The 25,712-nt window shown below is 43.4% G+C and overlaps 1 protein-coding gene across 1 annotated transcript in view; it reads right to left on the minus strand.

The window, feature by feature from the left end:
- Nucleotides 1–404: 404 nt before the first annotated feature.
- Nucleotides 405–25,712, minus strand: part of TWF2 (twinfilin actin binding protein 2) — a 69,640-nt gene continuing 44,332 nt past the window's right edge. The window contains exons 5-9 of the mRNA XM_083353415.1: nucleotides 23,759–23,863; nucleotides 4,831–4,956; nucleotides 4,535–4,685; nucleotides 3,276–3,397; nucleotides 405–2,527 (exon numbers count right to left, since the gene is read on the minus strand). Of these exons, the coding sequence (XP_083209541.1) occupies nucleotides 2,360–2,527; nucleotides 3,276–3,397; nucleotides 4,535–4,685; nucleotides 4,831–4,956; nucleotides 23,759–23,863 (672 nt within the window). The 3' untranslated portion in view covers nucleotides 405–2,359. The remainder of the gene's footprint in view (nucleotides 2,528–3,275; nucleotides 3,398–4,534; nucleotides 4,686–4,830; nucleotides 4,957–23,758; nucleotides 23,864–25,712) is intronic.

Here is a 25,712-nt window from a genome sequence, read left to right on the forward strand (position 1 = left end):
ATCATAGCACTGACCAGCGTTATGCTGAAATTTTGTGTTTCATTTGCTGATCCCTGCATCGTGCCTATTTAAAGCAGAATCTTGCTGTCTGAACATGGACAAACTTTGAATTTAATTATCATCTTAGAATTATATATTAGATGCAAGATCTGTTTATTTCTAAAACACTACAGAGACCGCAATTATAAAGACATCTGTTTCAAGGACTCCCAATAAACTTAAGATGCAAAAGATGAACAGTTTAAAAAAAAATCAGGAAAAATTAACATTAAGACTTTTCGCATCCATGAAATGATGGCACATACCGCCACCTCCATCACAGACATTTTCATCTGGATTCCTGGGTGAGTAGGGGATTGGATCTGAATGTCTAAATGGCCTAATCCTATTTTGAGAATCTGTGATTCTATTTTTTTTTCCATGCAGAATATTTGGAATTTGGCAAAGCCCACCTTTTCTTTCTTGAACTGCAGATCAGTCCCACCGGGGGGGGGGGGGAGAAAGAAGAGTGAGCTAGAGCACATCCAGGCTTGCTTTTATGCAAATGCTGCTCAACCCAAGGCCCCCAGACTAATACCATACAATTGGCTCTGTAAAACAAGGCTTGCAATTTCAGCAGGAATTGTTTGCTTGCATGAGACATAAAAGCAGACCATGATTTTTCAGAAGATCCCAATTGTGGCTTGAGCTTTTTGTGAGTGGGTCACTGTCTGCTTCTCCTTTAGACTTTCAAAGCTGATCATCAAGACTCTTCCCAAACTCCTTGGCAGTTAAAATGCCCATCTATCATGTACACGGGTGATAATTTCATGTCATGAGCTATCCTTTCCTTCCACCTGGTTCTCATAGATCTAAAACAATTAGTCTTGGCAGACAGTATCTAACACATGGAATGAACGGTCCTCTGGGCAAAGTACATTCTGTGAAAAACAGAGCTCAACAGCATTCAGCGATCAATGAAAGTGCTAATGTTCCTTTGGCCTGGCAAAGCTCTATCACATAACTAAACATCTACGACAAGGGGATGCAATGGTTGGGCGTCATGATCTAGGTCCACAGGGGTAGGCAACGTTGGCTCTTTTATGACTCGTGGACTTCAACTCCCAGAATTCCTGAGCCAGCCATGCTGGGAGCTGAGGTCCATGAGGCATAAAAGAGTCAAGGTTCTCTACCCCTGATCTAGGATGAGGACAAGATAAAAACCCGAATGACCAAAGATCCACATACAAACACCCACGAAAACCTCAGAAAACAGATGATCTTATCAATGTTGTATTAGGCTGCAAGCTAGCACTTACAGAAAGCTCAGCCTGGGAAAGCATATGAGAGCTACGTGTGAGGTGATTCTTGCCATCTTGATGTAGTTAAGTGGAAATGCTGCCAATAAGGGCAGAATAACAATTATGCTCCCAGTTCCTAACTATCCATGTCCACTCCTAGGCTGTAATATCACACAATGAGTCATCAAGACACAAGGCAGGGAAGAAGGAAAGACAGTGTAATTAGCTTTTTGCAAATCAGAAAGGAAGCAGAACATCTTTTAAGAGAAATCCAACCTGTCATTGGATTTGTGATCGATATTTTTTTCCACAAACAGTAAGGCCTAGAATGGGATTATTAGGACTCTTGAACAAAATGAGTTTTACTTTTTCAGTAGCTTGCGAAACAAAGAGTTTCCTAAAAATCCAAACAACCTACCTCTATTTTGGAGGAAATCTAATTTTTAACACTTCCCCCGTCCCCTCAAACTCCACCCTGCTTCAAAAACAATCCCTGGAGCATACTGCTCTTTGCCTAAACTAGTAGGCAACTGACCACTACGTCAGATACTAGGGAAATGGACTCCCTTGGTAAGGGAATAGCATTAACAGGATGGAGTGCCATTAAGTTATTGTTATCATACAAACGCTTCCTCTCCTTGATGGGGTCACAGCAGCCAAGATCGAAGTTTATAACTCTCTCGGATGAGAGGCATACAAAACTCTTTGAGTGGTGCAGAATCCGAGTAAAACAGGCCACAAGATGAAGCAATAACAGGAGCATCTGCTGTAAGAAATATTTTAAAAAAACAAAGACCAAAAAGCTCTAGGACACCCCTTCCCCCTCGATTTACATCACCACAGAGCAAAAGGAAAGAAAAAAAAGAGCATGCCATCTTCTTCCTCTTCCTCTCTGTCCCCCGATTCCGACCCTCCCACCCTGTTAATGAAACCGATGGACATGACTTTGAGAAAAGAAGTAGGGAAAAGGCTCTGGAGTTCAGTGGACAGGCTCAAATGCAGAGAAGTGGATTTCCTTGGAGCTGCAATGCTGGAGACTGGGAGACATTCACAGCTCTTTGCTGACTCATCCTCCAGGTTTAACTGTCTTCTCCGTTCTCGCCTGGTCCTTTGATAAGTCGCTTCTGTCCCCTTTTGCCCACAGGACCCTTTGGCTTGGCAAAAGCCTGCTTGAAGGCATGCTGCTTGGGGTGGACCTCATCATACAGGAACTCGGCGGTCAACTCAGCTCCATCACCAATTTCAATCTGTTACAAAAAAAAGGAAGGAAAAGTAGTCTTAGATCTGGCCACTGAGAACATGAAACCCAACTAAGATTGGGATTTTCTTCTCAGTAATGGTATTTTATGATGATGATGATGATGATGATGTTGGAAGGGACCTTGGAGGTGTTCTAGTACAACCCCCTGCTCAGGCAGGAAACCCTATACCATTTCAGACAAGTGGCTGTCCAGTCTCTTGTTAAAAACTTCCAGTGTTGGAGCATTCACAGCTTCTGGAGGCAGGTTGTTCCACTGGTTAATTGTTCTAACTCTCAGAAAAAGACCTCTCCTTAGTTCTAAGTTGCTTCTCTCTTTGGTTAGTTTCCATCCGTTGCTTCTTGTCCTGCCTGTTAGGACAACCCTAACCCCTAACCCTTTCTCTTCCCCCATAGCTTTCCAGCTTCCACTGCACTCCTACTTCACAGGGCCATTTCTAAACTTGTTTTGGTTTTATTTTCAGGACGTGAACATTTCTTCTTCTCATTAGAGATGAGTTCATTGAAGTCTTTTCTTACTTTTCATGTTGTCCATGCTGTTGGCGCACCTGTTTTCTGTCTCTAGCATGTCCTTCCAACAACCCATCTGGTGGCTTCTGAGTAATTTTCTCATAATCAGTCTTCAGATCCCCACATCACTCTCTTTCATACTGCTTGAAACTCTAAAAGTCTAGCTAGACGGAAGAGAATTTGTTTTTTCTTCAAGATGCTTATGAATCCAGAGGAGAAAGACTTACCTTCTTTGCAATTTCTAAGCAGAAATCTTGCTCTATGGAGTCAAGCAATCGGCTCTTGCAGCTGGAATACAGCATACGCTCTTTGATGCTACATTTGTAACCAGGCATGGAGTAGATAAACACTAGGAGAAAGAGAAAAATAAATAAATCAGGTATTCTTAGACCCCTGTAAAATTGATTCCTATGTTGAAATAATGACCATGCATGCCGTAATAGCGTGCGATGAAACAAATAAATACAGTTGTATTTGTATACTGTTCATATATTGCATAGGCGAAATGATACTAATTCTTATTATATCTAAAATCTATTGCCCATGAATTGGACATTGATTTTAGAAACAAACATTCTCATTAAAAAGTTTCCTACGTGCTGGGCTGTGAATTCCAGTCTCTCTTTTGTTTTAGGACTGGCACGAAGTTATTTAAATGTCTATGGAGAATCACAGTCATCCAGGCCATGGTTGTCTCAAAGGCGCTTTTTTCAAAAGGCAACTGGACTATGTTTTTTCCTTGAGGAAGAAGACATTTTGAAATGATTGCTTCCTCAAGGAAAAAAACAGTCCAGTTGTCTTTTGAAAAGAAAAAAAAAAGCACCTTTGAGATGAAGTTCATTAGTTCTTTAGTTTTTGCACTGCATTTCCTGGGCTGTGTGTAGAAAGTTTTTACTCCTGCTTTTGAGTTTTTCTAGAGCAGGGCATAAGAGATCAGCCTTAGGTAGAGAGGCACCAGAATGGGGGTGCCAGGAGATTCACCTATTGCAGACAAGTCAAACACAAGGCCCGGGGGCCAGATCCGGCCCGCGAAGTGGTTTCATGCGGCCCGCGAAGCCATCCTGGAAACAGTGAGGGAACGGCCCCCACTGCCTTGGCCCTGGCCCAGAGACCCTCAGATCTGTCCCACTCCTGCCCAGGCCCCCATAGGCAACCTTGATGCGAACGATGTAGAGCTGGCCATGCCCACCCAGTAGGCCATACGCACTTTAGCCATGCCCACCCAGTAGGCCACACCCACCCAGGCCACACCCACCTGGGCCCCTGAGGGCAACCGCAATGCTGATGCGGCCCTCAATGAAATTGAGTTTGACACCCCTGACCAATTGTAATTAGTGGCGGTGCTTGGAAAAGGAACCCACCAGAGAGGATTTAAACTCCCTCCCCAGATGGCAACACCATTCTAGGGGATAGCGAAAATACCCACTCCAGGTCCAAAGGGCAGAGTGAAACCTTTACCTCAGCTATAGATTTGGTTACAGCTTACCTACTGACTCCAGATAATCTCCCTCATGAGAGTGTTTATACAGAAAGAAGTGGTAGCGAGCAGAATCCTGAGGAATTCTTCGAGGCAGATCCACAATTTCTGTAGCCTTTGTGTGGACCAGCTCTATGGTCTCCTGTTCCAGGTTCAGCTTCTGTTGAAACAAAGGCAAGATAAAACCAAAATAACAATGGAGTGGAAACTCTTAACAGTGCAATGTGTACTGGGAGAGCACGCACAGAAATGAGCAAAACTTGGGACAATTAAACTGAAAGCCCCCCCCCAAAAAAACCCCTTACCAGCTGGATGTAATTGATTTTCTTCTGCTTTAGTAGCTGAATGGCCTGTTGTGCATCTGGCTGCAAAGGGAAGGCCAGGCCTTGGAGAGTCTGGTGTTTGCTTTCTACGCTGATTTCAGTTTTGACCTGGCAAACGGGACGAAAAACAGACTGAAGTGAAACCCTGCATGTATGTATTTCCCACTCTTGTCCATCAACGGAAGTTAACCCAAGAAAAGTAGAGAGAGGTACAAGAAAGGTGGAAATGTAACAGACAAACCATGCTACTAGCATCCAGAAGTATAGGAATCCTTTCAGGAAAAAGCCATTGTAATGCTCTTCTTTTCTTTCCCCTTCCCTGTAGGACTAGGCAACCTCGGCTCTTTTATGACTCATGGACTTCAACTCCCAGAATTCCTGAGTCAGCTGACTCAGGAATTCTGGCAGTTGAAGTCCATGAGTCATAAAAGAGATTACAAACATCTGTAAAAGAGAGAGGTGGAATGGACTGAGAACCCTCCACTCAAGTCCAAATAGAACTAAGTTCATTGTGTTGAATGGGGCCGTTTCTCAGAGAAGTGTGTTTGTGATAGCTAGCCTTAGGAAGAAGGGGGAATATAGGAAGGCAGGAAATAGCCAGAATGAGTGAGGCTGGTGGCTGGATGCAAAGAGGAAGGTCTCTTGTGCTTTATTAGTTGGGAAGAAAAAAGGAAATCCATCAAGTGTAGTTTGCATGACCTGCAGAAATTTCATTCTCTACTCAACTGTTAAAGCCAACCTGCCCTCTTTTGTCTCTGTCCAAGCAAGAATGAACAGAAAAGCTGGATAGGAGATGCAGATGTAAATCCCAGAGTTAAATGGGATTACATCCACATTTGCATGCCTTTGATTGTATTGTGTACAGAATTTCTTGCGCAAGCGACTTATCCTTTGACCACCCACACCATCCATGGAAGTTTCTCAGATTTCTAAAAAGGCACTTATATGTTAAGACAGCCCTTTCTAGACCAATGCAATGTGATGCCTAATACAGAAGAAAGTCTCATATTTTGGAAGTGAAAAGAAGATCCCAGATATGAATGACTAGCTTTATAAACATTCTGCAGATGATACTGGCCACTACAAAGGGGAAAAAATATTTTTCTTTTGAACGGCAGCTTGTAAGGAAAGTAGGAAATAAAATTTTCATCATACACTTCAGTAATGATTAACCAATTTTATAAGCTAAAGAGGTTAATCCTGAATAAGATACATACTTTTTAAAAAGCTACCTCTTTGGGTCACTTCTGGCAAGAATCAGTTCATTAGGTGGGAAAGAATGACATTTTTGAAAGCAACATCAACATAATTTTTTCTTCTTAAAATAATTAACAGTACAAAAGCAGCTTTATAGATGCCACACAGAATCAACAGAGGGAAAATCATTAGATTTTAGTTTCATGCTTCATAGAGGAGAAAAACTAGGTCACATGCTTCATTGACTATCAAACAAAATATCACTTGCAAAATAGAACTGCTAGATCTACTTTTCATCAAGTGCTGGAAGTGACCCTTTCAGATAGATGAAAAATTTGCATTTTTTATTTCTAGTCTCTAGAATAGTTTAGTCTCTTATTTCTAGTCTCAGTTATCCCCAGTAATTTTTCTTTTATTTACAGATTTATTTATTTTATTTTTATATTTATTTATTTATTTTTACCCTGAAGCAGTTTAGACTGGGTTTTTTGCCTCCTTAATAAAATTAGACTTCCACCCAGATATAGTCTGGATTAATTTATATGGAAGAGCATATGATTGATACAACTATATCAAAATGATATATACATTAAATTGTACAGAAGCTAAAGAAAAAGTGTAGATAAATTTGTACCCAATTATAAACTGCTTTATTTTTAAAATAGGATACCATATTCATATATTATTTAATATATAATTTGAACCTCTACACTTAGCACAAGCTATCCACAAAGCAGGGCAAAGGTTTTACAAGTGGAAGCCCTGGACGTCAAATTTTGAGTGTCTGTGCTTTCCAGTCATGATAATGAGGTGACCTGGTAGATACCAATAATCCTGAGTTTGTGAATCTTTGAAAAAACAACAACAGAAAACTAGAGGTAAGAGCTCTCACAACGAAGAAAAAAAAAAGAAATTATTAAAAAAATTACCAAAGGTTCTGTATTGATATGATGCTTTTTGACCATTTCAAGCACTGTTTATAGTTCTGAAAGAGCGGTAAGTGATTAAACTGGAAGATGTCACTGAATATTTTATTTTATTTTATTATTTTAATTCCATTTATATCCCACCCTTCTCCGAAGACTCAGGGCAGCTTACAAGCTTAGCAGAATAACCTCAGTTGTGCTACCTTTGGCAGGGAAGACTTTTATGGTCATAGTTTGCAATAGGTGAATGATTGGTTATCTCGGATAGTAAAGCTCAAATGAGTCACATTAGTTCTAGGATGTTTCTAGCCAAGATAACTAAGCACCAGGATGATGAAATGTAATGCAAATGAGTGTAAAGTTCAGAACTCTGACCTTTTCTTAGCCGGAATACAGTGCGAGTTGAACATTATGGAGGCAATCTATAAATTTTACGTATGTTGAAAAGTCAGTCAGGGGCCTGCTCTCTTTTCTTCTAAATTCACCGGGCTGAATTTCTGTCTGTGTTGTCTTCCCCGTAACAAATTGGGGGATGAGCTAGTTTACCACTTGGGGCTCTGGAGAGGAGTTTGATTGATATGGCCTAATCAATGTAATTTTCTTTAGTAACAACAAGAGAGTGGATTGACAATGCATTTTTCCAGGGTGTTTTTTCAACTTGACAGTCTAACCTTCAGACGTGGTCTGCCTTGGAACTCTCCCATTTAAGTACTAGTTAGGCATGACCCTGCTTAGCTTTGTTTGAAACTGTATTCCTACCTGAACCTTATGGTACAGACAGAGATATTTCCCTTGCCACTCTAAAAAACAAAACAAAACCTTGGATTGATCATAAAGGTGTGCAATTAAATGTAAGAGAACTCTACAGATTAGAACGCAGGAGGCATATGAAGCAACATATGAAGATATTTGCAGGACCGTCTGCTGCCAGGAACGACCTCACACAGGGAGGGCCTCCTCAGGGTGCCGTCGGCTAGACAATGTCGGCTGGTGACCCCTAGGGGGAGGGCTTTCTCTGTGGGAGCGCCGGCCCTGGGGAATCAACTTCCCCTTGAGCTCCGGATGGCCCCGGATCTCCGGTCCTTTTGTCGCGGCCTTAAAACATTTCTCTTCCATCAGACTGACCTGGACTGACGATAGGGATTTTTAAATAGAATATTTTTAATATTTTATCATTATATCATTGGGGCTTGTTAGTTTAATCTTTTTTAACATTTGTATTATTGTGTTTTATTGTTGTTAGCCACCCTGAGTCCTTCGGGAGATAGGGCGGCATATAAGTCCCAAAAATTAACTAACTAACTAACTAACTAACTAACTAACTAACTAACTAACTAACTAACTAACTAACTAACTGAAATCTGGTAGCAAATCTAAATCTTTTGTGTTTGATGTACCTGTATTTTTCTTCATTTTCGAAGCAACATTAACAGATCACAATACGTGGGGAGGATTTGTATCACAGGCTTTGCTCACGTTACAATCATAATGAAAAATTCCCAGCACCCTGCTCTTCATGTCAGAGCAAAGACCCCTTTGCCTGCCAATATAAACCTCTCTCATCAGAACAGCATTTTCTTTGGGAGGGAAGAAGATAACGTCAACCCTTTCTCTTATATATTTTGTGGTCTGAACCCTAATATTAAAGGGGAAAAAATGAGATGCAATCTGCCATCTAATCTCGTTTTGGCTCTAATTTCTAATCAGTGGAATTTTTCCCATAGCTTTTGTATCAAGCGTCTATAATCAGATGGGGATTGTAGTAATACAAGTGGAAGCTAAAAAGGATGCAAATCCAGACTCACCTACTTGAACCAAAATTCAGAGAAATGGAGGCCTTCCTAACATCACTTACAGACATACTGAGTACACGGTGTAACTAACCAGGATCTCCCAAGAGGCTTACTAAATTTATCAGTGTGAGATAGAAATTACTGTATGTTTTAATTATTTAAATTTTGACAAATTCTCTTAAGATTCTTCAAATTAAAAAAAAATGCTTTCAATATACAGTACTTATTGAAATAAACTGAATTCTTGAATTCTTGTAGCAACCCAAAATTAAATATGCTAGTAAATTAACTAGTAATATATGTTTACCAAATTTATTAGCATAATAAAAAGAATGGAATTGTTTGGAAGAAATTCAAGGCAAAAAAAATAAATCTCAGTAACAGCACATTGTCAATCTTGTCTGAGTTTCAAAGCTAAGCTTGGTCAGACAAGAATAGTACTTCGATGGGAGATTACAAAGGAATTCCACGTCTGTAGGTTAAGTCCAGGAAGTTAGAAAATATTAAATGAAGGTAAAGGCAAACCACTTGTATATTATTGCCAGGGAAAGTTCATGGGTGTATCTGCAAACTCACTGGACAACTTAACACTGAGCTTCTCAAGGCTTCTTTTACCTTTTACAAAAACAAGCTATGAAAATGGAGAAAGGGAAAAAAAAGAACCATTTATCATTGAAGACTTTTAAAAACCACCCTGTACGTGCAGTTTAATCTAAAACAAATGCAGGGAATCCATTTTTTCCATTAGAAATCCATATTGCCCTTTAAGTAATTTATCCTTTATACCATATTTCTTTCAAAGCAGTTTAGAGGGGAAAAAAGTTTGCAAACATAAAACCATAAAGGAATGATGGATTAGGTTTAAGAACCCAGTGTAGTAGTTAGGCTGAAAACTGGGAGACCGTAAGTTCTAGTCCTTCCGTAGGCACAGAGGCAGTTGGGTGACCTTGGGCCAGATACTTTCTCTCAGCCCTAGGGAGGAAGCAATGGCAAACTATTTCTTAAATCTTGCCAAGAAAGCTGCAGGGATCTGTCCAGGCAGACACCAGGAGTCCAGAAGGACTTGAAGACAACCCATCCTCAAAAAAAAAAAAAAAGGCTTATGGGGACATGAAGCCACATCAATTCTTTCAATACCAGAATACTGAAGAAACAAGAGTGATGTAAAGTTTCTTAGTACTTTATGGCTCTTGTATATTTCTATCTTTTAAGGAATGCTAGAGCTACCTATCGTCAGTTCTTGGGATAAACGATTCAAATCCATTCATAACATTTAATAGCCATTAGATATACTACAATAGCTCAAGGAATTCAAGACCTGGATTTACATATACTTTTATTTTGAATTCAGCCACCCGAGAAACATGTCTACGAAGGAAGCCTCCTTAGATAATCTTTAGATGCACTGAGTCAGGCACTGGACTTCGATCTATGATTCTAGATCTAAAATGGGAAAGTTTGGTTAACAGAAAGTGAACTCTGGAATATCGTGGAGCAAATATATAAAGGAGAATGTGATGAAACGAATAATCAAGAGAAAGAGCTCTGCAAAACGAAACAGAAGACAGAATGCAGGCAACATGGCCTACCTCCTCAGGATGAGGGTATTCTACCAGAGATGGGCAGCAGCAGCAGCCCAAAACCATCTGTCAGTAGGAGGTAAGGAAATGACATTGTATTATAACAGAAACAAAAGAAACGTTGCCCAACTTTCATCTATCCTGGAATGTACTAATACTCAACAACTATCCTTAACAGAAGACAACTGGGCTGAAACCTGGGTTGTAGGTTATCATTCAACAAACCACACAGCTTGTTTAGCAGAGCATCCATCTGTCTGCAATGACTTCTAAACATTCAGCTTTACCTGGACTTAACTATGGCGGCTTTTAAAGTCAATGCTGCAATATGTACAACTACAATTGGACCAAGCACATGTAACTGCTGAAAGAATGTTTCTCCCTCGAAGCAGACTTTTTCTTTATATAGGCCAGCTTACTGGCCGAATGCTGGAAAAACGGTATCATCAAATACTTTTCATTTGGAAAAGTACCTTGAGACAGTGCTGCATGCCACTTTGATTACTCTATACCACTATAGTATAGAGATCTACATTTACAGGTTCTACAGATGACCACTACTTGCAATCTTCCTGCAATCCACACATACATTCTTATAGTGCTTCTGCTCAGCGGAAGGCAAAAACAGATGCCACAGGGCTGAAATCTGGATGATTTGCACTACATCAGCAAAAACACATGATTCCTAATTGACCAACAATGCAGGCACTGGAAGTCCTTTGTTGTAGTTGCACTCCCATCATCACAGGACTCAATGTCAGCAGCTAAAATGCTTTCCTCCTTTACATAATATTGTTGCTGAAGTTTTTCAAAGCCTCAGGTAGAAAGTTTGATATTACGCCAGTCTAGATGTCTCTGGGGTATGAATAACTAGCAAACATCTAGCTAATATGGCCATATAGTAGTGATAAAAACCACTCTTGACCTCCATGTCACTTGAAGGTCTGCAATTAGCCTTGAAACTAATAGGATTCTCAAACTATATCCTTAGAATTTTTTTTAAAAAAAACCCCTGGCACTTACAGTTAAGATCATTTGTAAGCTTATAATATAAGCATGTCCAAAGTCCGGCCCGTGGGCCATTTGCGGCCCGCGGGGCGGTTTAATCCGGCCCTCTAACAGCCCTCCCTGCTCTGTGCAAATGCGGCCCTCCCTTCTGATTGAGGGTGGCAAGCAGAAGACTGTCTGCCGCAGGAGGGCGGTGAGAGGGCCGCATCCTGACGTCACTGCCCAAACTTGGAAGACGAGCGGCGCAGGCGTGGGGCGGGCCTGGCGGGACTCACTGCCCTACTACAAGTGCATCAAGTTCGCGCTCTCGCCGTCCTCCGTCTCCTCCTTTCCCGGAGGTAAAGCTAACAACTGCGGCTGCTTGCTGCTGCTGCTGCTGCTCCTCCTCCTGCCGTATTGACTCTCTGCTACCCATTCCGAGAGGTACGTGCGCACCTCCCCAAACCTGCCGACGTTTGGGGAGGTTTGGGGAGGTGCACGCTGGAGAAAAGGCCGGGAGAGAAGGGGGTCCGGGCTGGGGGGAGGGATGGGGTGGGGGAGGAGGAGGCTTCCCGGGCTGGGGGGGGAAAGCAGAAGCGAGGGATCAGGACTCCTCCCGCTTGGCTGCTGCCGCCGCCGCCACCACTCCTACGGCCGCCGCCGCCTGCTCTCTTGGCTGGTTGCTTTCCGCTTCTCTCCCCCCTGCCTGCCCTCCTTCCTGCCTTCCTCCCCTCCGCCTCGCCTTCCCCGCTCCCGCGTTTTCCCTCTCCCCGCCTCGGATTCAGGGTGATTCCCTGGGAGAGGGCGATGGGATTCCGGTGAGCTTTCAAGCCTTCTCGGCGGTCTCCGGCACGGCTCAGGAAGCGTTTCTGCGCCGCCCGGCCCGAGCCTTTGCCTCCTTCCCTCCCCCAAGCAAGGCGTCCTTTTTCAAGTTGCAAAACCAAGCGGGGTGAAGCGGGCTGTCGGGAAAGACATTCAGGAGGGTCCCCCTGGAGAGGAGTGGGAGCGGGAGAAGGAGGAGGAGGAGGAGGGAAAGGAGGAAGAGGAGGTGATCGACTCGCCCAACCCAGTCCGGGCTGGCCAGCCCCATAACGTCCGAACTCGCACCGCGGGCAGAGAGGCAGGAAGCCGAGAGGAAGAAGACTCGCGGCGGGGACGAGCGCGATCCAGCAGCAACACCCCGGGTCAGGCCCCGGTGGCGGAGGAGGCAGTGGCGGCGGCGGAGGCGGCTGCAGCACCGGCAGCCTTCCTAGCAGCGGCGGCGACAGAGACAGAGGCGGCGGCGGTGGAGGAGGAGGCGGCGGCGGCTGCAGAGGCAGCTTCCTGGCGGTCTTCTTCCTCTCGGCTTCCTGCCTCTCTGCCCGCGGTGCGAGCTCGGACGTTACGGGGCTGGCCGGCCCGGACTGGGTTGGGCGAGTCGATCACCTCCTCCTCCTCCTTTCCCTCCTCCTCCTTCTCCCGCTCCTCTCCAGGGGGACCCTCCTGAATGTCTTTCCCGACAGCCCGCTTCACCCCGCTTGGTTTTGCAACTTGAAAAAGGACGCCTTGCTTGGGGGAGGGAAGGAGGCAAAGGCTCGGGCCGGGCGGCGCAGAAACGCTTCCTGAGCCGTGCCGGAGACCACCGAGAAGGCTTTAAAGCTCACCGGAATCCCATCGCCCTCTCCCGGGAAATCACCCCGAATCCGAGGCGGGGAGAGGGAAAACACGGGAGCGGGGAAGGCGAGGCGGAGGGGAGGAAGGCAGGAAGGAGGGCAGGCGGGGGGAGAGAAGCGGAAAGCAACCAGCCAAGAGAGCAGGCGGCGGCGGCCGTAGGAGCGGCGGCGGTGGCAGCAGCCAAGCGGGAGGAGTCCTGATCCCTCGCTTCTGCTTTTCCCCCCCAGCCCGGGAAGCCTCCTTCTCCCCCACCCCATCCTTCCTCCCCCCTCATCTCGCGGCCTTTTCCCCGGCGCGCACCTCCCCAAACCTCCCCAAACGTCGGCAGGTCTCCGGACGGCGGCGGCTTGGAGAGGTGCACGTGCACCTCCGCCCTTCGGAAAGGTGCGCGCGCACCTCTCGGAACGGGTGGTGCCACTCTCCATTTGGAGAGGTGCGCACGCACCACTGCCCGTTCGAAGAGGTGCGCGCGCACCGGGCGGTTGGTAGCCGCAGGAGACGGCTCAAAGAGCCGCATGTGGCTCCGGAGCCGCGGGTTGCCGACATAGTGAAAACTCAGCTGCCAGTTGATCTTAATGTTATAAAATGAAAAGTATGCCATTTGCAATTAACTTGGCATAAAATAATTCATTTGCATTTAATTGCAATTGTTCAAAGAATGTTCGGAAAAATGTTCGGCCCTCCAGCATGTTCACTTCATCCAATCTGGCCCTCTTTGAAAAAAGTTTGGACACCCCTGGCTTATATCAAGAATACTTCATTTCCCCACATATTCTGCCTCTATCTTATTTTGCTTATGTCTTAGTTTGATCAATCTCACATACACCCAAGCAACTTTCAAACATTATTTCAGGAGCTCCCAAACTTTTTTCTGGATGAGCTGAGCCAGTCCAGCAGTGTACAAATCAAGGGGTGATTAACCCATTCTTTTAGCTAAAACACGTTTTCTATATATATAGTGCTTACAAACTCATTCAACATTTATCGACAGAGGCATCTATAAATTGTTAGGATTACCAGCTTCACTGGTAGAGAAAGGAAAGAACTTTTTTTTAAGCAAATGCTTCAAGGTTAGAGGGTAGAAGGTTTAGGATTAACACATGCAAGAAAAGAAGCTCCAGGCAAGAGCTGTAATTCGGAGAAGAAATGGGTAACATCAAGCCTACCATCTCAGTGTAGGACTCCTGGGAATCTGAATCCTGAGGGCAGGTGAAGAGAAGACACAAGAGTTCAAAAGCTATGAAGAATTATTTAATGAAATAATTTCTCCCGAATCAAGTGGCAGGCAATAGATCATGTTATGCGTGAAAAAGCTGGCCACTGGGATTTAATACTCACTCTATATTATCTACTGTGCCACTTATTCCCCTCAAAATACATACAAGTAACTTTGGAGGAAGCCCCCTTCATCACTGCCAGAGCTGCGACTGAAAATCCTTAGAGCAGAGGTCCCCAACCTTTTTGGCACCAGGGACCGGTTTCATGGAAGACAATTTTTCCATGGACTGGGGTGGGGCTGGGGGGTAGATTTTTCCTGCAGACTTACCGCATTCCTGGAGATGGAAGATGCGCCTTCAGTGCACCTCCAGCTGCGCGGCCCAGTTCCTAAGTGCCCACGGCCCAGTACCAGTCCGTGGACCAGGGGTTGGGGACCCCTGCCTTAGAGCAGATGCGAAACAAATATAGCCTTAGACTTCCTTCAGAAGTATCCACAATATGGATAGATATACAAGGGTGGGCAATTTGGGTGCCATGGTCACACAAAACCCTCCCAGTTTTTTTCACTGAAACAAAGCAGCAAATCTATCAGAAACAGAGGAATAGTTTCCCACTAGTTTTACATTAACAAACAGGTTAAAGGAGTTATGTCAAGCCTATTATGGCTTAGCACATTTATTTCACTTTTTTAAAAAAACAAACCAACAAACTCAAACTCAAAACAATGACTGAATAGAAGGCACTTATGTTATGGAAAGCCTCCCACAACTCTTGATTACTCAAACAGACAAACGATGCAATTGAGCCATACAAAGGTTAACCAACCCAATAAAGAAGTTGGGTTTTGAGCTATCTAAATGGTTCCGAAAACTGCATTTCTGCCATAATTGTACCATAGTTTCTTGCTTTAATCATGGCCTTCTAAAAATTCATTAAAAACATCAAGCTTAGATAAGATTTGCATAAGTATTCAAGTGATTGCAATACATTTATTTTCCTTTCAAAGACAATTTCCAATGAAAAGGGTTCCGAGATGGGATTCTAAACTTGGAGTTCAAAAGGGTTCTAAACTTGAATTAGCAAATTTCCATAGGAGTAAGTTCCTCTTTGTTCCCTCTTTCACATGACTCAGAAATAAACTATGGTATCTTCAACTTTCAAACACGGTATAACCCTAAATGATATTTTGGTACTGGTTTAAGAGGCTGGGTTTTCCTAAAACAACAACTATAGTTTCCAAATCGGACAAAATGAAAAAACCATAGATAAAGGCTTCTGTGCTGTATCCAAGAGTGCTGTGAAAGGAGAAATAAGGGACCTTGGAGGTCTTCTAGTCCAGCCCCCTGCTTAAGCAGGAGAACCTACACCATCTCAGACAGGTGATTGTCTAGTTTTTTCTTAAAGATCTCCAGTGATAGGGCGCCCACGATTTCTGGGGGTAAGCTGTTCTACTGGTTGATTGTCCTCACTGTCAGGACGTTTCTCCTTAAATCCAGGTTGCTTCTCTCCTTGATCAGTTTCCAACCACTGTTTCTTTTGTCCTTCCCTCTGGTGCTCTGGTGAACAAGCTGACCCCTTCTGCCTTGTGGCAGCCCCTCAGATACTGAAACACTGCTATCGTGTCTCCCCTATTTCTTCTTTTCTTTAGATTGGCCAAACCCAAGTCCCGTAGCCTTTCTTCTCGTATGTTTTAGCCTCCAGGCCTTTGATCATCTTAGTTGCTCTTCTCTGAATTTCTGAATTTCTGAATCTCTGAATAGTCATGTTTCAATGTATAATGAAGGACTGATTGCCCATCAGGTTACTATAAATGATTGAAGAGCAAAGATGATCTAGGGCCAAAGGTATAAAATATTACTTCAATCAATATTCCACTGCCAAAGTGCTTATAAAACTAATAGCACTTTATCAAACCACAAATCAAGATAATAAGAAATGAAGATCCTTAGACATTTATATATCTACTGCAGCAATTCATTTTAACATAATTCATTTGCATGCTCCTCTTCAGCAATGCTGTCAGAGCAGTTTAAAGAACAAGATGCAACGGATCAAGCAAGTGTGCACACATGCACACTCAGAAACACAATTACATAAATAATGCAATTGCAATATTGCATAATCTAAATGGAAAGTGCATCCTACTCTTTTTGGAACTGACTTAATGGCCACTCTGAATAATTATCCTAAATTCTGACTTCCCATTGACTTGCATGTATTTGAAACAAGCCCTCTTATCTTCTAAAGAATTTCAGAGTTTGATAAATGGATTTGGGATTAAGCTTGAGCTTTTCCAAACTGTCCACAACACCCAATTCTTATCAACAGGTCGGGCTTCCAGGAAACCTATGGTTCAAGGCTAGGAGATTATCTCCTAATCTCCTAATGTTCCTTATTTAAATGTAAAAGTCAAGACATTCTATCTGACCAATCCAGCTGGCATTCCTAACATTGCCAACGGAGTGCACTGAGGGCCTGAACAATTTATCTGAAGAACCCTTTAGATCAGCTCCTTGAATTTTCAAGGCAACTGTAAACATTCAATGGCCCAGCAATTCAGCTTCAAGGACTTCCTGAGGTCCTCTGGGCATTTATTTGCATACCCAGAAAAAAAAAATCTCCATCAGGGCTTCTGGCAAAGCAAATCGTATTGCACAGATGCAATCCACAATTTAAGTAGAGGAAAAGAAGAAGAAAAAGATATTAAACTGTGAAGCAGTAATATCCATTCTCTGCTTACCAATGACAGTCCATAAGGGTATTATTGCAAGTGATCAGCAGGGAATGGGAAGAAATAATGTCCTAACTGAATCATTTTTCACATTAGGTAAACGGTTCTCTCTTTCCCAAGAGCAACTTTCTGCAGATGAATGAAGTGCAATAAGTGCAATGCAGAATGCATAGAGTTGAGAGTAATAAATCACTAGGATTTTATAAGAATAATTCCCAATTTGTGATTGTCTTCAAAAAGTTTTAAGTTGATGGAGTAGTCACTTTTTTTAAAAAAAAAAGTTGGAAACTGCTTCTTACATTGTTTTGTGAAAGCAGAAAACCTGGCAGATCTTTAACAACAACAATAACAACAAAAACAACAATAAAACTAACAACAGAATTGGAAGGGACCTTGGAGGTCATCTAGTCCAACTCCCTGCTCAGGCAGGAAACCCTATTGCATTTCAGACAAATGGTTGTCTAGTCTCTTCTTAAAAACATCCAGCGTTGGAGCATTCACAGCTTCTGGAGGCAGGTTGTTCCACTGATTAATTGCTCTAACTATCAGGAAATTTCTCTTTAGTTCTAGGTTGCTTCTTGTCCTGCCTTCAGGTGCTTTGGAGAATAGCTTGACTCCCTCTTCTTTGTGGCAGCCCCTGAGATATTGGAACACTGCTATCATATCACCCCTCATCCTTCTCTTCATTAAACTAGACATACCCAATACCAGCAACCGTTCTTTATTTGTTTTAGCCTCCAGTCCCCTAATCATCTTTGTTGCTCTTCTCTGTACTCTTTCTAGAGTCTCAACGTCTTTTTTTACATCGTGGTGACCAAAACTGGATGCAGTATTCCAAGTGTGGCCTTACCAAGGCATTATAAAGTGGTATTAACACTTCATTTGATCTTGATTCTGTTAATGCAGCCTAGCACTGTGTTGGCTTTTTTGGCAGCTGCAGCACACTACTGGCTCATATTTAAGTGATTGTCCACTAGGACTCCAAGATCCTTCTCACAGTTGCTACTATTGAGCAAGGTACCACTTATACTATACCTCTGCATTTGGTTTTCCTTGCCTAAATGTAGAACCTTATTTTTTTCACCATTGAATTTCATTTTGTTAGATAGCGCCCAGTGTTCAAGTCTGTCCAGATCCTCCTGTATCTTAAGCCTGTCCTCTGGAGTGTTGGCTATTCCTGCCAGCTTGGTGTCATCTGCAAATCTGATGGGTTCCCCATTTATCCCCTCATCCAAATCATTGATGAAGATATTGAAGAGCACTGGGCCCATTTTAAATGCAATGCTACCATACCTGGACACAATCCAGCTCAACTAAGCCTGAATTTAGCACTAGTATTTGAGGCTATAATAACAAAATACCTAGAGGCACTCTAGTCATTGAGAGATAGACAGACAGACAGCACATCTCTCTTAAGGCCCTGAGAGAGGTCTGAGAGTCTGATGAAGTTAGTAAGGTAAAGGTAAAGGTTCCCCCGCACACGCGTGCTAGTTGTTTCCGACTCTAGGGGCCGGTGCTCATTTCCGTTTCAAAGCCAAAGAGCCAGCGCTTGTCCGAGGATGTCTCTGTGGTCATGTGGCCGGCATGGCTAGACGCCAAAGGTGCACGGAACCCTGTTACCTTCCCACCGGAGTGGTCCCTATTTTTCCACTTGCATTTTTACCTGCTTTCAAACTGCTAGGTTGGCAGAAGCTGGGACAAGTAACAGGCGCTCACTCTGCTACGCGGCACTCGGGATTCGACCCGCCAAACTGCCGACCTTCTGATCGACAAGCTCAGCACCCTAACACACTGAGCCACCGCGTCCCTCTGATGAAGTTAGCACCTATTAAATCAGTGGCAAAGGCAACACATTCCACAAGTATAACCTAATTTAATCACTGTACTTCCCTCACTCAAGGAAACAGAACAGCAAGAAATGACAGAAAGCATGCCATAGATACACTTATCCAGCCTATTTTATTCCACAAGGCAGATGCAGAAAATTATTTCAATCAAACCAAAATTAAAACAAGCTTCAAATGGTAAATTTACCAGCAGAGTGCTCTCCAATGAGTTTGGACCATACTGGAGGAGAAGCAGAAAAGTTTCAAGCAGACCTGCCAGTTGAGATAGATCCACCAGTCCCTCCTGCACACTCATTGTCCAGAAGCAGCAGCATCACCCTCGCCTTTTGGCTGGCTGACCAGCTGATCCTAAACAACAGTCCAAGGGGCTTCTCAGAGCAAGGCATCGTGGTTGGGAAAGCACAGCCCCCGTACAGTTTGCACCTTGAAAGATGCATCTAGAGCAGGGGTCCCCAACCCCCAGTCTATGAACTGGTAACAGTCTGCGGCATGCCAGAAACTGGGCTGCACAAACAAGTGAAGCGCCATCTGCGGGATGCAGGCAGCATGCAAAACCACACCTGTTCCTAGTCCGTGGAAAAATCTCTCTCCATGGAACCGGTCCCTGGTGCCCAAAAGGTTGGGGGCTGCTGATCTAGAGTAACCAGTTATGGCTCTGGGTGTAATCTTAATTAGATCTAATTGAGGGCAATTCCTATAGATTAAAAGCGAGGGCGGAATGCAAAAATCTGGGCTGTCTAGTCAGGCTTCGTGCAAGATAATCAATTCTCTGAGCATCCTCTAAAATAAAACTGATGTCTCCTCTGCCACCAGTGACACTGGATCACAAGCAGGATGACCCAGAAATGGAGCCATAAGCAAAAGGGAGTCTCTTCACAACCTGTCAGAATCACTCAGCCGTGCACAAGTGTGGTGGGAAGCTAAGCTCCAGGCCTGTCATATTTAAAGAAAAGCTGCAGAATGGGTGGGAGGCGAGGCAGGGCTGGAGTGCTACCTACTCAGATGGGGGCCCAAATAGGCTATTTGGCTGCACCTGATGCGTGTGCAGGTCTGGTGGAAGGCTGATCTCTCTATAAAGACGCTTTGTTCTCCCTCGCTAGTAATATTTAGGTTGACAGCTGGTACAGGCTAGTTCAACAGATTCAGATTACGAAAACGCGTGAAAGAGATATGCTTTTAGGCCCAGTGCCCAAAAAGGATTTGCACCCCGCTCCCCGAAGAGAAGTAGGCACACTGCTCTCTAAGCTTGTATCTTTCTTAATGAACAACTTCTAGCTTTCCACCTGATCTCCAATGTGAACTCATGCAAATATTCCAAGTTCAGGTTTTGGCAAGCAACCCAGAAGGACGAGGCAGGAGTGAATTATTTGGAGAATTCAGAAATAATAACGCTCAAATCCATCCCCGGCCTACTCCAGCCCCAATCAAAGTAGCATGTGCGCGCACGCACGCGCACACACACACCAGAACTTTTAAGTCCTTCTCAGTTTTGTCATAGGTAAGACAAGACCTATGGTATATCTCAATTTCAGAGGTTTTGCTTTGGGTAATTTGATCAATATGCTCTTTCTTGACTTGAAAGAAAGGTACTCTTTTGCCCAACCTCCCAGCTTTTCCTTACATTACTGCCCTATCCGTCATTTTCATTCTCTATCTTTAAAAAGGAAGATGCCTTTTGTACTTCAGTCAACAAGCCCTTCCATTTCCACACCCTTCACTTTCTCTCAAGACAGCATAGCCATGGTGGCTTTGAAGTCTTATTCCTATGGTTTACATCTGTGGGGACTCGTGTCCCACCTCTGTCCGTATCCCGCAGTCAAAATCTTGAGTCTCCTGGCGGCCCCGAGGCTCTGCCAAGGTTATGGCAATATGATCAGCATCTCCTGGAAAGGGCTGGTCACGTTTAATGGAGGTAAGAATGCTACACCACGATGGGATACTGGGGAAGAGGCGGGACATAAAGCTCATACATAATACCAGTCAATTGTTACCACAGTTCTAAGTTGACTGCAGAAACGAGAGGAATTTCTTTCTGCTTGCTTTCAGGTTTCTTCATCATCCGCTTCGGTAGGAGATGAAAACCTCCCAGAGAGCTTGGGCCAATAATGCAAATGGAAACACACAAGCAGCGATCTCACCCCCGGCTGCTAAATCATCTCGTGACTTGATAATCATGTGCCAGAGGGAGGGGAAAGTCCTACAGTCAAGACCCGGCGGGTTAAGCATTATTCAACTCAATGTACAAATTGCGTTAAGGAAACAAACAAAACGCAACACTTCAAAGACCAATTCAGGAAATGACAGGAAAGAACGCTATATGAGATCTCTGCTATTGTGCAATACTGGAAAAATGCTATCAGGTGTGCCTTCTGTATACAGAATCTTCAAATCCATATGAACTACAGGTAGTCCTTGGTTAACAATGGCAATTGGACCAGAACTTCCATCACTAAGTATGTGGTCATAAAGCACAACAACACGTAACCACGATGCTAAGCAATGGCAATCCTGCCACTTCCGGTTGTTGTCATTAAGTAAGGATGGCAGGCAGCTTGCAAGCAAATGGGCAGATCAGGCGCAGCGCAAGGTGTGATACGTGTGCAGTGGGAGTGGGGATGGCTGCTGCTGGGTGGGGGAGGGTGCATGAACAGCCTGTGAAGCGTTGCATCATCCAACAAGTGGGTCTGGACTGACTACGGTTTTTAATTAGTTTTTTATCAGGTTTTTAAAATTGTCACGTAATTATTGTAAAGGTAAAGGTTCCCCCGCACATGCGTGCTAGTCGTTTCCAACTCTAGGGGCCGGTGCTCATCTCCGTTTCAAAGCCGAAGAGCCAGTGCTTGTCTGAGGTCGTCTCCGTGATCATGTGGCCGGCATGAATAGACGCCAAAGGCGCACGGAACACTGTTACCTTCCCACCGTAGTAGTCCCTATTTTTCTACTTGCATTTTTACATGCTTTCAAACTGCTAGGTTGGCAGAAGCTGGGATGAGTAACAGGCGCTCACTCTGTTACGCGACACTTGGGATTCGACCCGCCAAAACTGCTGACCTTCTGATCGACAAGCTCAGTGTCCTAACCCACGGAACCACACCGCGTCCCTTGTAATTATTGTATTTATTGTTTAATTCTTTTTTGAAACTTTTCATCCTATGTTTTTTAATTTTTATTGTTGTGAGCCGCCCTGAGTCCATAGGGAGAAGAGCGGCATATAAATTTAAATAAATAAATAAATCCGTCATCCCACAGTAACATGATTCCAATTCGTAACTTTCCCTGCCGGCTTTCCAGAAGCAAATGCAGTGGGGAAGCCTGCAGGGAAGGTCTCAAGTTGCTCCAGTAAAGTTACTTGTACTGTCTCCCACTGAGCACAAGTGCAGCGGGACAGAAAGGTTGCAAATAGCAATCATGTAGCTGCGGAACAATGTCAGAATTCTAAGTGCGAATCAGGTGCCGGGCACCCAGATTATAATCTCATGTGGCCATGGGTGTGTGTGCGCGTGCGCGTGCTGCAATGGTTGGATCTTTGAGGACTCGTCATCAGTACCACTCATTCATTAACTTTAAACAGTCACCGGATGAGTGGTCGTTAAATGAGGACTACCTGTAATACTGTGCTATCCTTTTACTATGAGTGTTTTGATTCAGGTTTCATACCGCTGGATTAGTTCAACCTTCTACTTTTAATGTGGGATTACCACCTCCAAACCAATACGTGACACATTTCCTTCTGGGTGTTCCTTTACAGTGGTAGATCCTGGACGTTGCTTAACACCTCTCCATCCCAGCCAATACTCTCATAGATATGCATGGTGGGATCAGTAGCCCAACATCAACTTGGGACAAAAAGTTGGGTCTATTGTCCACACTAAATGATGTTTCATTACACTTATGGATGATGTCATTATGCCCCTTGGGCAACTCAAAAATTCTTTTTCCTTTGCTTATGGGGCAGCTGTCCTATAGGTGAGGAAGGACAGTAATATGCCTGTAAGAAAAAGCATATATTGCTAGTCCTGTGGCATAATGGCACAGATATTGGACTAGGGCCAGATTTAAGTTCCCCCCTAGCCATGGAATCTCTCTCTCACTGCAACTTGGTCTCATTGGGTTACTCTTCTGGGGGATAAAATGAAGCCAGATCCCCATAGAAATTAAGTTGTGTTCTTGGAAGAAAGATGGGATGTACAACTAACAAATAAACAACCACATAAACAGCTGAATGTTCAATAGCATGCAACCTACGCCACCTGACTAAAAACAGGAACTCAGTACATGTGCATTGCCATTCCTTCACGGTAGCCGGATCAAATGTTACCAAATAATGGTAGCCAGCCATTATTTCTGGAGGAAACCTGAGTTTCTCCAGGATTTAAGAAAGTGGTACTTTGTCACTGGGAAGGCAGGCTTTACCTACCCCTAACCACCAGAGTCATATGAGTTGGGTGATACAGAAATACTTGAAATCAATCAATCAATGAAAGCCTGATTAGAAAAATATGGCTGCTCAAGTACTGCAGGTCACCTAAGGATAGCAACTACCTTGGGAATGATAGCCGCAAGCTTGGCATTTTCCCTGTACAACTATGGGATTGAAAAGGAAAGAAACCATTTCCCCCACCGGCAAAAAAAAATATCAATGAAACACAGAAGGAAAAGTGATGAGAAAAGAGATTGGAAGCATCAACCAGCATATTCCTCTACTTCAGAAGCTTTTTATCTCCCTTTTAAGCATCTTGAGCTTCATTTTCCTAGCTGGAGCGCATAGCTGTTCCTTCCAAATGGAAAAATGCAAACACTATTATGGCTATCGGACAGCCTCCAAAAGCAAACTTTTATTCCCAATTGCACCTGAATGGAATGAAGGACTTTTAAATGACATCATGAACATTTTTACCACACAAAGCGCCAAGGGAAAATTGCAGTTGGAAAGAAACAATGATAGCATAATCAATAGCACAGTTAACTTTCTTCTTACCTCATTGATGCGGATCTGCTGAAGCTCTTGTTCGGCTGCCGTCAGAGGAGCTGGAGCAGAGTAAGAAGACACATGCTTCTGGTAGCCACTGAGAGAGATGTCTTCCTGTGGTCCAACAGAAAAGCAACCACAGGAAAAGCATGAAACTGGTTCAAAGGAGAACATAGGATAACGTTCATAAAATGGCTGTCTTAACTGGTCTGGTTGGCCAGAAAAATGCCAATCAATGCAAACTGGCAAAATTGTTCTTTGCAACATCCTCTACCCTTGCAGAACGTTGCCTATTATCTCAGCTCTTTTTGTTTAAAAGGGTGCAGGGAAGAGGTCTAAAAAAGACTGAGCTGCAGCTCAGAGGCCTTCTCGGAAATACAAAAAGATGCTTGAGGTTGGCGTTCTATAACACGTTAGTTTTCCCATTCATCATTTTAAAAATTAATTTTTTAAAAAAATTAGATGGAAGTAGGGACCCTGAGGAATCCTGAAGGAAAGTCATTATAAGTCATGGGTACCACTTGCATTATATAAAGGTCAATGTGCCACGACACATTTCTCAATGGTTCTTCTTAAAAGAAATGTCACTTGCTGAGGTCATCTGAGGTGATTTGCCTCAAGTTTGCCTTTACCCACTCAGGGTTGGGCCTTGAAAGCTGCCCAGACTGGAAACTTCATCTGACCAAAAACTGGGAGGCCAAGTTGGTTATGAGAAGAATGTGAGGAAATCATATTACCATTGTGTTTATTGCACTGCACTGGTACTAACTTGTTTCTGGACTAAATACAAATTACTGGTCCTTACTTTAAAATTCTCCATGGCAACAGAGATCTGAAAGAATATCACTTTCAAGCTATTCCTCCATACTTCCTGAGATCACACTGGGAAGGTTCACCTTTAGGGTCCAGGGACTTGGCTGACGGTGACACAAAAATGTTACAAGATGAATTTTAAAGCCCTTCTCTATTGCTGCTTTTCATCGTTGAAATGCATTCCCTTTAGCGTTGAGCAGTCCAACACACTTAATTAGCTTTTTAAAAAGTCCTCAAAATGCATCTTTGTTTTTTCACCTTTGATTAAATGTTCATTTTATTAATTATACTGGTTTTAGTTCTTTTTAGGGGTTTTAATGCTTTGATTTTAGTACTGTAAGCCACCAAGAGACTTCAGTGATCCAGAGGCCTATTAAGTTCAGTAAATAAGCAATAACAAAACAACCCTAGTAGATGGTGGTAAAGAGGACAGCTGCTTGAGGATCTCACAATTATATTGAATGACAGAGCTTTGCAGAGAGACATCCAGAATATTTCATTTATAGTACAGTAGTGTATAATCTAATATACCATCACTTGATGTGCAATACTGCCCCCTTCTGGCACTTTCAAAAACGTTCCAGGTCTGTAAGCATTTTCGATGGGTTTTCCAGACAGTATGTAAAATAAGCTTAGCTAGTTAAATTTTATATTGGACAGGAGACAAAGCATTTAGATAATCAGTAATTCTGAGTTAAGAACCAGACTTATGCCAATCCACAATATGAAACTCCTCCTTTCTTTTTATCATGTTATGACTGTATTTGAATTTGGAGGGAAAGAAAAGAGACTAGGGAAGGGACTTGATGCAATGCATGCATTCCAATTTTTGCCTTCCAAATTAGTGAACTAGTATAGTCAGCAAAGCAGCCTAAAGACTTTGGGACCAGACTTCCTCTGAACTGAAGGTTGTAAACAAACAAAATAACTGAGGAAGGACAAAAGAAAAGCAGGCTGGAGACAAGCAATCTTCCACAGGATATATAAATGGTCACCTCTCCTCTTATGGCACAAACAGATCACCTTGTGTACATCTTTCCCTATCCCAAAGGTGCTTTTTCAAGAGGCAACTGGACTTTCTCATTTTTCTTTGTAGACGAGTCCAATTGCCTCTTGAAAAAACACCTCTGGGAAAATCATGACCTGGATG

Source organism: Vipera ursinii (assembly GCF_947247035.1).
Source record: "Vipera ursinii genome assembly, chromosome: 2".
Lineage (NCBI taxonomy): Eukaryota > Metazoa > Chordata > Lepidosauria > Squamata > Viperidae > Vipera > Vipera ursinii.